This window comes from Nuphar pumila, chromosome 16 (assembly GCF_984573655.1).
Source record: "Nuphar pumila chromosome 16, dmNupPumi1.hap1.1, whole genome shotgun sequence".
Classification (NCBI taxonomy): Eukaryota; Viridiplantae; Streptophyta; class Magnoliopsida; order Nymphaeales; family Nymphaeaceae; genus Nuphar; species Nuphar pumila.
In genome coordinates this window covers 7,548,993-7,562,570 of record NC_143264.1, presented here as the reverse complement: position 1 = coordinate 7,562,570, position 13,578 = coordinate 7,548,993, and the positions used below count along the sequence as shown (strand labels likewise).

The window sequence follows — 13,578 nt, the reverse complement described above, 5'->3', positions numbered from 1 at the left end:
TTTCCCCGCCCCGTCCCCGCCCCGACCACTTTTCCCCGCAATATCCCCACCCCGCCCCGCCTCATCCACCTTTGAATCGGGGATGGAGGACATGAAACGGGGATGGAGGATAAAATCCATTCCCCGCCCGGGATGGAGGCGGGGGCGGAGGATAAAATCTTGAGGCGGGGCGGGGGTGGAGACCTTGTCCCCCGCCCCGCCCCACTGCCATCCCTAATTTCACCACGTTGACAGCACATCACAAGTTTGAAGCGCAAAGTACATGTCATTTATAGCAAGGGTAAAGCTGGTTGTACACCCTAATGACAAAAGAGGGCAAATGAGACTTGAGGTTTTATGCCAATAAACTCAATAAATATCACAAGATTCATAGTTTTGTTTTTTCAAGAACAAGATTTACCTCAATTCATATGGATAAAAGTAAAATATGTCAATTTTATCATTTAAGAATCCAACAGAAGATCTTGAAGTTTTTCAAAATTATCATGTTTGTAGGGTTGCAACATAAATGAGCTTTACAAGAAGAGCTTGAAGTGTTCAAGCTTGACTCATTCATAGGGTGAGCCGAGCCTAGTTCAAGCACATAATCAGCCCAAGTTAAACAAGATGAGTTTGAGATGACTTATTTATACAAAAAAGAAAACATTGTTTTGTAGCTTGAAGAAATAAGATTATAAAAAAAATACATGTAAAATATATCTAAAACATTTTTTCTAACTACCCAACGAGCATATTCAAGTCAATTCGAGTCGAGTACCTATTGTTCATAACTTCATATTCACCTTGTCGAGCCTATTTTCCGAGTTTGAACGAACTCTTTATTAGCGGAACATGAGCCGAGCCACAAGCTGCTTAGCTTGTTTCCCAATCCTATGTATTGAAAATGTCTCATAACAAAGGCAAACAAATTAAATAAATATAACAAAAAAAATATTCAATTTGTAAGAATAAATAAAAAGGAGAACTAAAATCTTTCCAAGAGCTTATCTATAAAAAGAAAGTATATAACTTTTTTTCGTTATAATTTTTGAGAATGTCACGATATTGTTGCAGATCTAGTTTGTGATCCTAAAGGCCAAACTTCAGCCAATTAGGAAAACCGGGTCAACCTATGTAACAAATGTTGCACAATGCTTCAACAATATTGCGATTTTAACATGATATTCTTGAAATAAAATGATATTTTCGAAATATCACTTTTACAAAATGTCCTTTTTTTCACGATATCAATTCAATAAAAAACACATTTTATTATTTAAAGTTTTCATATTTTTAGAGTCTTTTGAGTTTGGAGTTTTATAAATTTGTTTTCTTTGCTTAAAAAAAAAACACAGTTATATTTTAGAACTTTATATATGCCAATAATTTCAAGAGATTTTTCAAAAAAAATCCAACCAGAGAATTAATTCCCGAGAACAAGGTTTCACTCTGTTAAGGGCATTTTCGTAAACTCTCTCCTCCCTCTACCCTACAAATGGCAACTCAACGCCCTCTCTCTATCGATTACGTTCGTCTCTTTCTCTTCGGACGAAGAAAACCCAATTTCCATCCTCCTCCGTCGATTCGAAACCCTAGAAGAAATGGAGTCGGGGAATTTCCAGATCTTCGTCGAATCCTCGCTCCCCCGACGCAATTGCCGAGCTCTCGAGGTAAGCCCCAACCAGACTCTCCGAGATCTCAAACTCTCTCTTCTCCCTTTTTCAGAAACCCTAGAATCGTTCTACTTCTCGTTCAATGGAAAAATGCTAAACGATTCGTCCCGAATCTCCGACGCTTCCATCCGCCCGCTCTCGACCTTGATTCTCCGGATCAGGGCTATCGGCGGCGGAGGAGACGGCGGTGCCACCGGCGCCGAGTCCCGGGATTGCTACCTCAATATGTACGCTTCGAAGAAACCGGATAAGGCTGATCCGAACGAGACTCGGCTGTCGAATTGGACCACTTGCAGACTCTCCGGCGAGCCCCTAAAGCCTCCGTGCGTGATCGATCAGCTTGGGAACGTGTTCAACAAGGAACCTCTGGTTGAGGCCCTCTTGGAGAAGAAGCTCCCGAAGGAGTTCAATCACATTAGGGGTTTGAGGGACATGATCACGATCCATCTTACGGAGATTCCGGGCGTAGAGTTTGACGATTCGACCTTCAACACTAGGTTTCAGTGCCCGATCTCCGGTCTTGAATTCAACGGGAAGTATAAGTTTTTCGCCCCCCGAGGTTGCGGGCATGTTCTCAGTGCCAAGGCAATCAAGGAGGTCCACTCGACGTCGTGCCTTGTTTGCCGTCGGGAGTTTGTTGAGTCGGACAAGATTGTGATTAATGGGGACGAAGGTGAAATTAAGGTTTTGAGGTCACGAATGGAAGAGGAAAAGAGTAGATTAAGGGAAAAGAAGGAGAAGGGGAGAAATGGGGAGTTGGGCAATAATGGTGTAGAGAATGTGGTGAAATCTGTACGGAATATTGGTGGCAAAGATGGCTCTTTGCCGGTTTCATCCAACAAGAAGAGGGCTGAAGCGAACGGGAAGATCGTGCCTGCAGGAGATGCAGTTAAGGGTTTGGATTTGCCTACAAAGCGAGCCAAAACAGTCATTAGAACGCCTGCGAATGCAACAAAGGAAATTTATGAGTCCATTTTCACATCTTCAAAGAAGTCGAATTTCAAGGAGACATTTAGTTGCAGATCCCTTCCGCTTGGTAGGAACTAGATTCTTGCTACAGAGCTGAACAGGTGATTGTTGGATGTTCGTCTGAATTAAAGTTTTTTCCAGTTCTTTCTGATTGCTGTATTCGTATTGTAAAAATAGGTATTTGGTGGTAATGAATGAAATCTTTCTCTAGATTCTGTGGTTAAATTTTCATGGGAAAGTTTTGCTTATTCTGTAGCTTTAGTGTAGTTTGAGCTCTCCAAATACAAGTACTGCATGGTAAATGGGATGAATATATTGACATAGTCCTGTGGAGCTTCTAATTTCCATTTTACTTATCATGGGAACTCCTTAATTGATTCCCTACACCAAAATAGGCTGTATGTTGCAGATTTTCCCTTCTGTTGGATTCTTTAATTGCGGATATCTGCCTTCTATTCCTGGTGAAGTTGAGCAGCTTTTCCTAACAGCCAATGCCAAAAAGAATGGCATGCAAGAGGGACCTTAAGAGCATTGTTGGGCCTGGAGTAAGGAGAATGTTGGCTTCAACTCTGTCCTCCTTGTGTGGCTATTGTACCCACACCAAATCTAAGCAAACCTCATAGTCAGGAAGCTGTCTCCCTTGAAAGCAACCCTCAGACCACCTACATTAATTGGCTTGGTTCACCTAGAATCTGAGTTCAGCTCTGTTGGAGACCAGAACTTGGTTCAAGTTAAATTGAGGTCTATGAAAGGCATCACTAATTTGGTTACAGGTTTGCATAAACAGAGGTGAATGGTGTGGATACAATAGTGGCTCTATCAGTCGGTCCTTTGAGTTTCTTTGCAAGTTTGTTTGGAACACTAATAAAATTGTTTGCTTCGACAGTTGGTGATTTGTTTATTCAGTATTTCAACAGAAGTGCCTGGTGATTCCCATCTACCCTCCCTGCAGATGGGTGGGCTGCAGCCTTGAATTTGTTGCTGTTTCTGGCTTAGAGGTTTCAAGAACGCATTCAGTTGTTAAAATATAAGCAGCTGAATCAATAGATCATTTCTATTAGAAACCTGAAAGCATCTTAGGAACTTCTAAGTTTCTAACTGCCTGTTAAAATTTGGGTGTAAATCTTGACATCTATTATGAGTGAGAACGTGTTGTGGTTTAGTTCCATAATTCTTGCTTATTAATTGAAAAAAGGTCGTGCACGTCAGGAAAGGAACTTGAATTTTAGCTTGCTTGCATCAGTCATGAGCAATCCATTGGCCCTCTTAAGTGCTTACTTGGATGTTATTCTACTTCCACGACAACCATGAATTGTAGGTTTGATTCTATTTTACAATCATCACCTGTGTAAAAAATCTATTCACTCTCCTTTCTACTTATGGAATCATGAATGATAATACGTGAATTGCATGAAATATGAAATATGTTCACCTCTCTCTCTCTCTCTCTCTCTCTCTCTATATATATATATATATATATATATATATATATATATAGAGAGAGAGAGAGAGAGAGAGAGAGAGAGAGAGAGAGAGAGAGAGAGCATATTAGGCCCCATTTCTCTTTTTGCCCCATAGGTTTTAAGTGTTTTATGATAGATTTGAAACGTTAAATGTGTTTATGATGCTCGATTTAGTGGGAATCAACTCTTGGATCATGTTTTTTCGACAAAAAACATGTTTTTTTTTTAGCCAGGAAAAACTGGTACCTTCATAGCAATTGATTTTGGATCACCAGAAAAACTTGTATACAGGTTGGATTTTGGCGATCCAAAAGCCACTTCCCACTTAACAAAACTTTAGATCACATCTATGGTGTTAGATGTGATAAAAAATAGTTAAAACTATGATTTTTGAAGGGGCCTAAAGCAGGCATTACATATATATATATATATATATATATATATATATATATATATATATATATATATATATATATATAGAGAGAGAGAGAGAGAGAGAGAGAGAGAGAGAGAGATGACTGAATATATTAGGCCTTATGTCACATAGGTGCGGGTACTGATGGGGCACTTTAAAAAAACTTGGGTGCAGGGAGGGTATATATATATTATTTTAACAGTTTTAAGTTAACATTACATGTATTTGTATCCATTTATGTATATATATATATATAATATAGATAAAAATGGACTTTTGTTAACTGAATCTACTTTTGGATAAAAATAAACCTAAGTGTGGTTGACTTCACTTAAAACAAAGGAAGCTATGTCCAAGTGTCGCACCCGCCTGGGTGCGACGTGGGTGCGATGCCCTGTTAGAAGAGTCTGTGTTACATAGATTAGGCCCATTTCTCTTTCTGCCTTATAGGTCTTAAGTGTTTTACGATAGATCTGAACCGTTAGATGTGTTTAGCATGATCGATATAGTGAGAATCGACTCTTAAATCATGTTTTTTCGATGAAAAAACATGATTTTATGAGCCCGACAAAATTGATACCTTTTATAGCCATTGATTTTGGATCACCGGAAAAACCTGTATACAGGTTAGATTGGGGCGATCTAAAAGCTGGTTCCCACTAAACAAAACCTATATAACACATCTACGGTGTTAGACATGAGAAAAATAATTAAAACTATAATTTTTAAAGGAGCCTAATGAAACCTAAAGAAAAAGGGGGCTTAAGGAACACATTAAAAGCCTGTATACAGGTTAGATTCGATCTAAAAGCTGGTTCCCACTAAACAAAACCTATATATCACATCTGCGGTGTTAGACATGAGAAAAATAATTAAAACTATAATTTTTAAAGGAGCCTAATGAAACCTAACGAAAAAGGGGCTTTAAGGAACACATTATATATATATATATATATATATATATATATATATATATATATATATATATATATATATATAATGGTTAATCTAACATTAAGCTAGTTGTGTTTAATATTAAATGAATTTAACCATATTAAAATGATTAAAATACTCTTAAAAAGTGATATATTTTTAAAATATATGGTTAATTTTTCAAGTCAAAAAGGTCAATTTGATGGATTCATTACTCTTTTTAGAAAGTGTTTACTCTTCAATTCCCTTCAATTTTAAAAGACCTGTAACCCTCAAAAAGTAGCCATGCATTTCTAAAAGTATCATTCTATATAAAGCTCACAACCTTTCCCTAATCTTCCCTCCCCTCATCTACCAGTTGCCCACCCCTAACTAGAAACACACAAGAAAATCATCTGACTCAGGCACGTGTACCTGCTGGCTTTTAGCGCCATTCCACGTCTCTCTCTCTCTCTCTCTCTCTCTCTCTCTCTCTCTCTCTCACACACACACACACACACACACACACAAATATTGGGGTTGTTATTTTGTGTTGACCTGGGAAAGGAGTTGGACAAAGATCCTCGGATTGAGATTCAAAGTAGATGATCCCATGGGAGCTTGTTGTGAAAATGGCACTCTTTTCATAGGGGATGATCATTTTAGGATTTGCTGATTTCACTCTCAATTTCAGATGACAATAGAACTATTTGTTGCCGTTAGTTTGAATTCTTATAGAATGCTGCTTCTGTTTTTCTATAAAGAAAAAGGAATAATATATAAGCATCCCACTAGTAGCCCTAAAAGAAATTGCTGGTATAGGCATCCACATCTGTATTTTTCTATGTTGCAACCAACAAGATAGCAACATGCAAAACCTGACCACTAAAACACAATATAATCAAATTGATTGACAAACAAGGTGAACACTCCATCACCAAACTAAGAGTGAAGAGTCATGCAAAAAAGAATATTCCAAATTGTGAAATGCCAAAAAAAGAACAATTTATATTAAAATGATCCAAACAGATCAAATGCAACACCTAGATTTGGAGCACCAAAATCTCTCTTCCTTCTTTGAAGTTAGAGAGAGGTGGAATGGTGCGGGAAGCCAGCAAGTACACATGCTGGATTGGATTCAGGTGATTTTCTGGTGTGTTTCAGGTGAGGGTGGGCAACCGTTAGATGGGGGGAGTGAAGATTAGGGAAAGGGCATGAGTTTTAGAAGAAGGGTACGTTAGTCATTAGATGCTCAAATTAAATTAACATATTTTAAACAAATGACAAAAAAAAACCCAAGTCAAAAATTACAAAGAAGCCATTTTGAGGGGCATATAGTGTCCAAAATCAATTGTGCATGTTATTGACACTTCCCTATATATATATATATATATATATATATATATATATATATATATATATATATATATATATATATATATATGAGTAAATATTTACTAATGAAGGTACAGAACTAATGAGCTAGAAATCATAAATACAAGTATCGACTCAATCTAACTACATATATACATATCTTTTACACATGCACCTACACACACGGATTTTCCTAGATTTAAGGGCTTCTTTTCCACCCAGTTGGGTGGAGTATTCAGACCAAATGCGACCTTTACCATGTTGTCAAGGCTGGAATCTGCTCTACACTCTTGCAATAGGTAAAAAATATATATATATTTCAATTCCATGAACTTCAAACTGGACAAACCTTTACTCCTTAAAACACGCAAATAGCTCTGCTACACTGGTTACAGTGCTGGTTTACAGCAATCCCCATAGTCAATGGATTCATTAACATGATTTTTCTGTTAAGCATATTGGGAAGTCAGAACACATGTTCTAATGCACCCATTTATTCGGTTAAATTGGATAAGCTGGGATATTGAATTGCTGGGTACTATTGAATATCATCTTATTACATCTATCCTGGATAAATGGATTCATCAGAACATGTGTTCTGACTTTTGATACCCTTGCGAGATAAGGGGGTGCATTCAGGAATTCCATTTGATATCCATGGCAGCCACGGGGTTTTACACTGCCTGGAAGGTGACCCTAGGAATGGCAGGCTATGACCAGCGTGGCCAGGTCTCTGACCGCGGGTGCAGTTTCTCCGTGTAATAAATAAAAAAAACTGACATACTAATTACTAAATAATTAGCACCAAACTTGCTGCTGCGACTACAAGGCAGCAGACTTCACGCTCTTAAAATCCTATGTTAATATGGCAATTCATGGACTAGCATGTGCTATGACCAGCAAATTCCCTTAGATCAATACAAATGTGGCATTGCAACTTTATAGAGGATGATGTGCACTTAGGCTCGTTAATTGAATGATTGCAATTAAAAAATTTGCCATAAAGTCTGATAAAATCCTGATAACTGAATTTTATCATGATTCTATTTGAATTTTTCAAGATAATTCTATTATTATCATGATATATCCAATTTATGGACAGAATAAAACTTTTGGTTTTTTATTTGTTTGCTTTTTATGATCGAGAGTTTTGTATTTTGTAGGCTGTCATTTAATTTTCTGCTTTATCGATGAAATTAAAGAATATATTTTACTAATTCCTCCTATGCTTACACAACGTCCAAGATTTTACTAATAAAACCTCAAAAGAGAAGATTTTGAAAATTTCATGGCCAAGAAAATGAAAATTTTAACTTGAAAACATTGAAACTGGTTGCAGCTGCATGTGCATACTTGCATGACACCTAGTGAACAAATTAATCAATACACATGCATATCATGTAATAATATGCAGATCTTAACACAGATTTATGCATCATATCCTAAATATTGTCTCTGTGCACATCATTTACTTTTGAAACAAATAAGTCTGTTTTCTTCTTTTTGGTAATAGAAGAGAAATTTATTAATCAGAGACAGAAACAGGCAACAAGAAGTCAGTGTACAATGGCAGCGAAGGCTCAGGTCCTAAACTAGACAAGCCAATCCAGGATAGATTCGAACTCGGCTATCGAATAAAATTGCAAAAGAGAATCTCAGCTTGGATCCGCCTATGTAATACAATGCAATGGAAAGACTTTATTCTAGAACCTTATCTGGTACAAATACAATGTGAAGACTTATTCTAGAACAGTCTATTGTTCTGCTCGAGCCAAGTTTACCACCATGTTTTTCATGATCCACCACTTCCACACCATCCTCCGCCTCTTGGTTCTCCTAAAAGTTGTAGGTGCAAGGTCTCTAATGCAGGAAACTTCAGATACCACAATCCTTACACTTGACCATGAAAGTTTGAATAAGTGATGGAAACTTTTGCAAGACCAGACGAGGTGGGCGGTAGAATCCTCAACCAAAAAAAAGCACATGTAGCATCTAATAACAATTTGGACTCCTTTTTCGAGGTAAGTTGAGTATTTACCTTGTCAAGCGATAAAAGCCATGCAAAGGTTCGAGCTCTAGGTGAGAGACTTCAACCCTACAAAACATATTGAGGAAGAAATGTCATATAATAGGCTCGAGCACTGCTCTATAAAAGGATGCTGCCATAAACATCCCCGCCTGTGCCCATCACTCCAGTAATGGCACCGAAGATTAAATATGGAGTCCCTATATCCTTGTGGTTAGCGGAGAACAGCCATCAGACTGGATGAATACATGACTAGGCCACCAAATCATCAGCTTCACTAGGCTGAAATGGGCTGATAAGCTGCACAAGAGTCTGTCAATCATTAAACTTTTCCTTCAAAAGGTTTCTACACAGAATCACGAACCAGCCAATGCCTCTATTCCAGCATTGGCAGACCTTAGCATCAGAGTACAAGGCCAACCTGAAAAGGGATATAAAAGAGATGGAAAGCAGCTGATGGCCACACCTGAGTCCAGCCAAAGAAGCAGCCGATCACCTCTCCCTAGCTTAGCTCGAACAAATTGCTTGAATGGAGCCTAAACATGTTGCCATTCTAACTAAATCCCTGATCCATGTCTGCATTTAGAGTTAGGCCTCCATTCCAAGGTGATCCCACTGATTTATACTTGCACTTAAAAAGCTGCATTTAAGGCTCCACTCACATAAAAGGGTCTGATTGAATGCATCAAATCTCTTGATTTCCAGCAAAACCAGTTCCCATGTGGCTGTAACAAGGTCCCACTTGACCAATTTTTTGTTCTAATGATTCATACCCCAAAGGAAAGTCCTCATAATTTTATTGAGGTGCTTCACGGACTTCTTGGGCAGCTTAGACCAAAGTGACCATGGCAGCAAGGGAAAGAAAACAGCCAATCCATGATTGGAGTATGTTGGATATACGGCTTGCGATATGAGCCCAAAGAGAATCCATCGAGCAGCCTTTCAATATAGTTATGCCCAGATATTTTAATGGGAGTCTGCTACTCTTACAGCCCAAAACGATTTCAGCTCCTGGATGGTTCTTAGACTAATATGCAAATAATTCTATTCATAAATCTCAGAACTGAAGCATAACATTGTTGACTATATACACGAACTAGAGCCACAGATCTGTTCATTCCTGCACAAACATGCACTACGGAACAATTTTACAACTTGATCTGTTGATGGATTTTTTTCCTTTTACTAAACCTTATTTCAACATATAAACTGAAAAACCTCGGAGTTGATTGTAGTTTTGAATCCAATCAACCTTCAATCTAGTATTGCGTTGAACACCTGCAATTGCTACCTGATTGAGTTTCTTGAGTGTGAAAAGAATAAGAAATAAATGAATAATAGAAAAGAGAAAACATAGACAAATACAAACCTGATTATAGGACCATACGAAGTTGGAATTTCACTAGTTCCTGACACTAGGGAGCTTGCTGATTTTAAGCTCTCTTCCTGCCAAGTCCTGCAAAAAGTTCCAGCATTAGAATGAAAGGAAGAAATGAAGCGATCTTGAATCCAAAGTAGCTAAGCCAAAACAGGTGAGCATCTTACTGATAATAATAAGCAACTGCAAGTCTATTCTCACATCCATGTACATTCAATGAGCATCACTCATTCTTGTACATATTTTCATTGTGTTCTCCATGTTATAACTGCAGAACATTTTATGTTAATTAATGGATTCATGCAGGAGACAAAACTATCAACAGCTGAACTTGACATGTATGGTTGAAAACATGATGCAACAGCAGCAATCTGGTTTGCATTTTCCACAGAAAAATAAACGAGTGTCAGCATGAAACATTAGTTGCCACCAGCGCTGCTACATAAATCAAGTAAATGCAATCTAAATGATGATCCAGTCATGCAAGTCGACCTCTGTTTGTAGTGTGTTTCAATTTTTCAAGTTTTAACCACAACTCAGAAAGTCTTATTCTGTAATTTTCTTTGCAAAAATGTCTGCAAAAATTAGGGGAAAGGCATTAAAGTGGCATGAGGTTCACCTTTTTTCTCTGGTGTTGCAAGCAAAGCCCTTATGGATACAATACCCATGTGAGGCCCGTTTAGTCTAAAGTTACCCACAAGCATTTCATGGAAGATAATGATCCTGTACCGACTTTAGGTGCCTGTAAATACATACACACATCACTGATGGCTACAGTCGGTGTTTCTGTTGCCTGATTGTTGATGTAGCCTAAGTATGACAGCGAGGAATCTACTGTTCTGTAACAATCAGCACCATTCTGGATTCTTGGATCACTAAGTATAGGTCGTGCTTCAGGACAGAAAACATATAGACATCTGGTTACATGGAGCTCTATGACAGATCCTGCATTGTGTTCAGGTTCCTGTAAACACACATAGCAGTCGTCCTACATTACATAAATTCAGGCTAAGACTTTCTGGGTGTTTCTGATGGTTGATTTGCCATTAGCCTAATTAGGACACTGAGAAACGTGTTGCTAGATGACGTTAACCAGATTGAAGATTCTTGAATCATCAAGAATAGATCTTGCTGCAGGTCAAGAAAACATATTCTGTATCACAGCTTTTTTAATTGTGAAAAATCCATCACTTTTATGGCATTTGCTGGTCCCTTGTGACAGGAGATGTGATAACACATATCCAAGAACCAGAGGAATTAATAAGAGCAACGGCATAGCTTAGTGCTTTCTTTCGTTCGCATGCTCAAAGGACCTTCTAGTGTAATCCATACTTGTTGATTATGTTCGACAGGTACAATAATGATTTCCATCATGAAGCCTCACACCCACATTTCCTTTAGTAGCGTCTTTCATCTTCTCACTACTCTCACATTGAATGCAGGGGTGAAGAAAAACTTGGTTCTGTAACTACCAAATGTTACATCCTTCATTTTCTCCTCTCATGTTGTATGCTGGGCTCAGTGTTATTACTCAAATCTTCTGAATTTAACCCATCGTTTCTCTTGGCAAAAGAAGGGGCTCTTCCACCAAATAACTCAAACTCCATCCAGGTTCCTTATTTAAACCCCTTTCTCTCATCAATCTCCTTGCATTTTCCGCCTCCTCCCACAGACCTGCAGCCGCATGTACATTGGCAATTACTACATAACTTGTTGAATTCATGGGGTCTATGGTGATTAAATGCCTAGAAGCTATTTTTCCCATGACCATGTCCTTCTGGACTAGGCAAGCACCAAGCAGTGCCCCCCACAAAGAAGCACTAGGTCTTATGGGCATATTGCAAATAAATTCATACGCCTCTTTAAGCCATCCAGAGCGTGCAAGGAGATCAACAATGCAAGCATAATGTTCATCTCTCGGTTGGATTCTGTGGGCATTGACCATGGTATCAAACCACTGCTGTCCTAAGCTTGGCATCCCACCATGGCTGCAAGCACAAAGGACACCCAAAAAAGTAACATCATTAGGCTTCACACCACTTCTTTCCATCTCTTGAAAGAGTTCAAGAGCCTCTTTTCCTAAGCCATTCTTCCCATATCCAGTGATCAAAGAAGTCCAGGAGATCACATTTCTCTCTGCCATCTCATTAAAAGCCCGGTTTGCATCTTCAATTGCTCCTGTCTTTGCATACATATCTACTAAAGCATTTGCCAATGCAGTATCATGATTTGATTGGTTTTTCAATAGATGAGCATGAATTTGCCTCCCCATGTTGAATGATGCAATATCTGCACATATACTAAGCATTGAACAGAGCAAGATGCCATCAATTCTCATCCCCATCTTATGAATGTTACTAAACATATCCATTGCTACAACACCACTCTTCCTGCCATGTATGTATCCAGTAATTAATGCTGTTGAACTAACCACGTCTTTCTCTTCCATAGAATCATACACAAGCTTAGCATCTCCTAAACCCCCACATTTCGCGTAAGCATCAATTAGAGCCCCACAAACAATAATATCATACGAGTCACATCCGAGTTTGATGGTCAATCCATGAATCATCCTAACATCCTCTTCAGTCCCATGATTACAGCACCCCCTCAGAACACTTCCGAATGAGTATCGGTCAGGCAGCATCCCCTCCCCCAACATCCACCGAAACAGCTTCATTGCCCGGTCTCGGAAACCTTTTGCCGCAAACCCACCAATCATCGTGTTCCACGACACAAGATCTCGCACAGACATCACCTCAAACACGTACAATGCATCTTTAATTCTCCCACATTTAGAGTGCAAACCAACAAGAGCACTCTGCACAAACAAATTCTGACAATATCCTCCCCTTATGATACAATTCTGCACCATTTCTCCCCCTTGTAGAGACAACAAGTTGGTACACGCTCTAAGAACGCTCCCGTAGGTAAACTGATTAGCCTCCACGCCCCATCTCCTCATCAACACGAACGCCTTTAGTGCCTCTTTGGAGTACCCATGTCGAGAATACCCCGAGATCAACGCGCTCCATGCGACCACATTTCGGTCAGCCATCTCTTCAAACACCTTGCGTGCAGACTCCATGTCACCATTTCTAGAGTGAGAAACTAAGAGGTTGGTCATCAAATTTACATCTGTTCTAGCGAAATTTTCAGTGGCATGCAGAAGACGTTTCGAGAACGAAGATGGGCATCCCCTCATTCCCAACTCTCTATCTCAGAGGCAGGGACTGAAGCGTCAGCTTTTGCTTTGAACAAGAAAAAGATAATTCTTCCTCTTCCAATGTCTCAATATAAAGGGCACGTTTGGGAGTGAAAAAGAAAGTTTTGCCCATGAGTTTTGATACGAGAAGTTTTTAAAGGAAAGTTTTTGGCTTGTTTGTATA

General features: G+C 38.8%; 2 protein-coding genes and 1 long non-coding RNA gene across 3 annotated transcripts; 1 reads left to right on the top strand and 2 right to left on the bottom strand.

Annotated features, from left to right (window-relative positions):
• Positions 1–1,505: 1,505 nt before the first annotated feature.
• LOC149812832 (RTF2 RING-finger protein) lies at positions 1,506–2,846 on the top strand. Its single transcript, XM_089992153.1, has one exon. The coding sequence runs from the start codon at positions 1,581–1,583 to the stop codon at positions 2,697–2,699; it is 1,119 nt and encodes a 372-aa protein (XP_089848279.1). The 5' UTR covers positions 1,506–1,580; the 3' UTR covers positions 2,700–2,846.
• Positions 2,847–9,844: 6,998 nt separating this feature from the next.
• On the bottom strand, positions 9,845–10,257 carry LOC149812831 (uncharacterized). The gene is made up of 2 exons (XR_016428293.1): positions 10,181–10,257; positions 9,845–10,089 (listed from the first exon to the last, which is right to left on the bottom strand). It is a non-coding gene; the product is annotated as an uncharacterized LOC149812831 (long non-coding RNA).
• A 1,478-nt stretch (positions 10,258–11,735) lies between these two features.
• Positions 11,736–13,277, bottom strand: LOC149812830 (PPR superfamily protein). Its single transcript, XM_089992303.1, has one exon. It carries the CDS (start codon positions 13,275–13,277, stop codon positions 11,736–11,738), a length of 1,542 nt encoding a protein of 513 aa, XP_089848429.1.
• Positions 13,278–13,578: the final 301 nt, after the last annotated feature.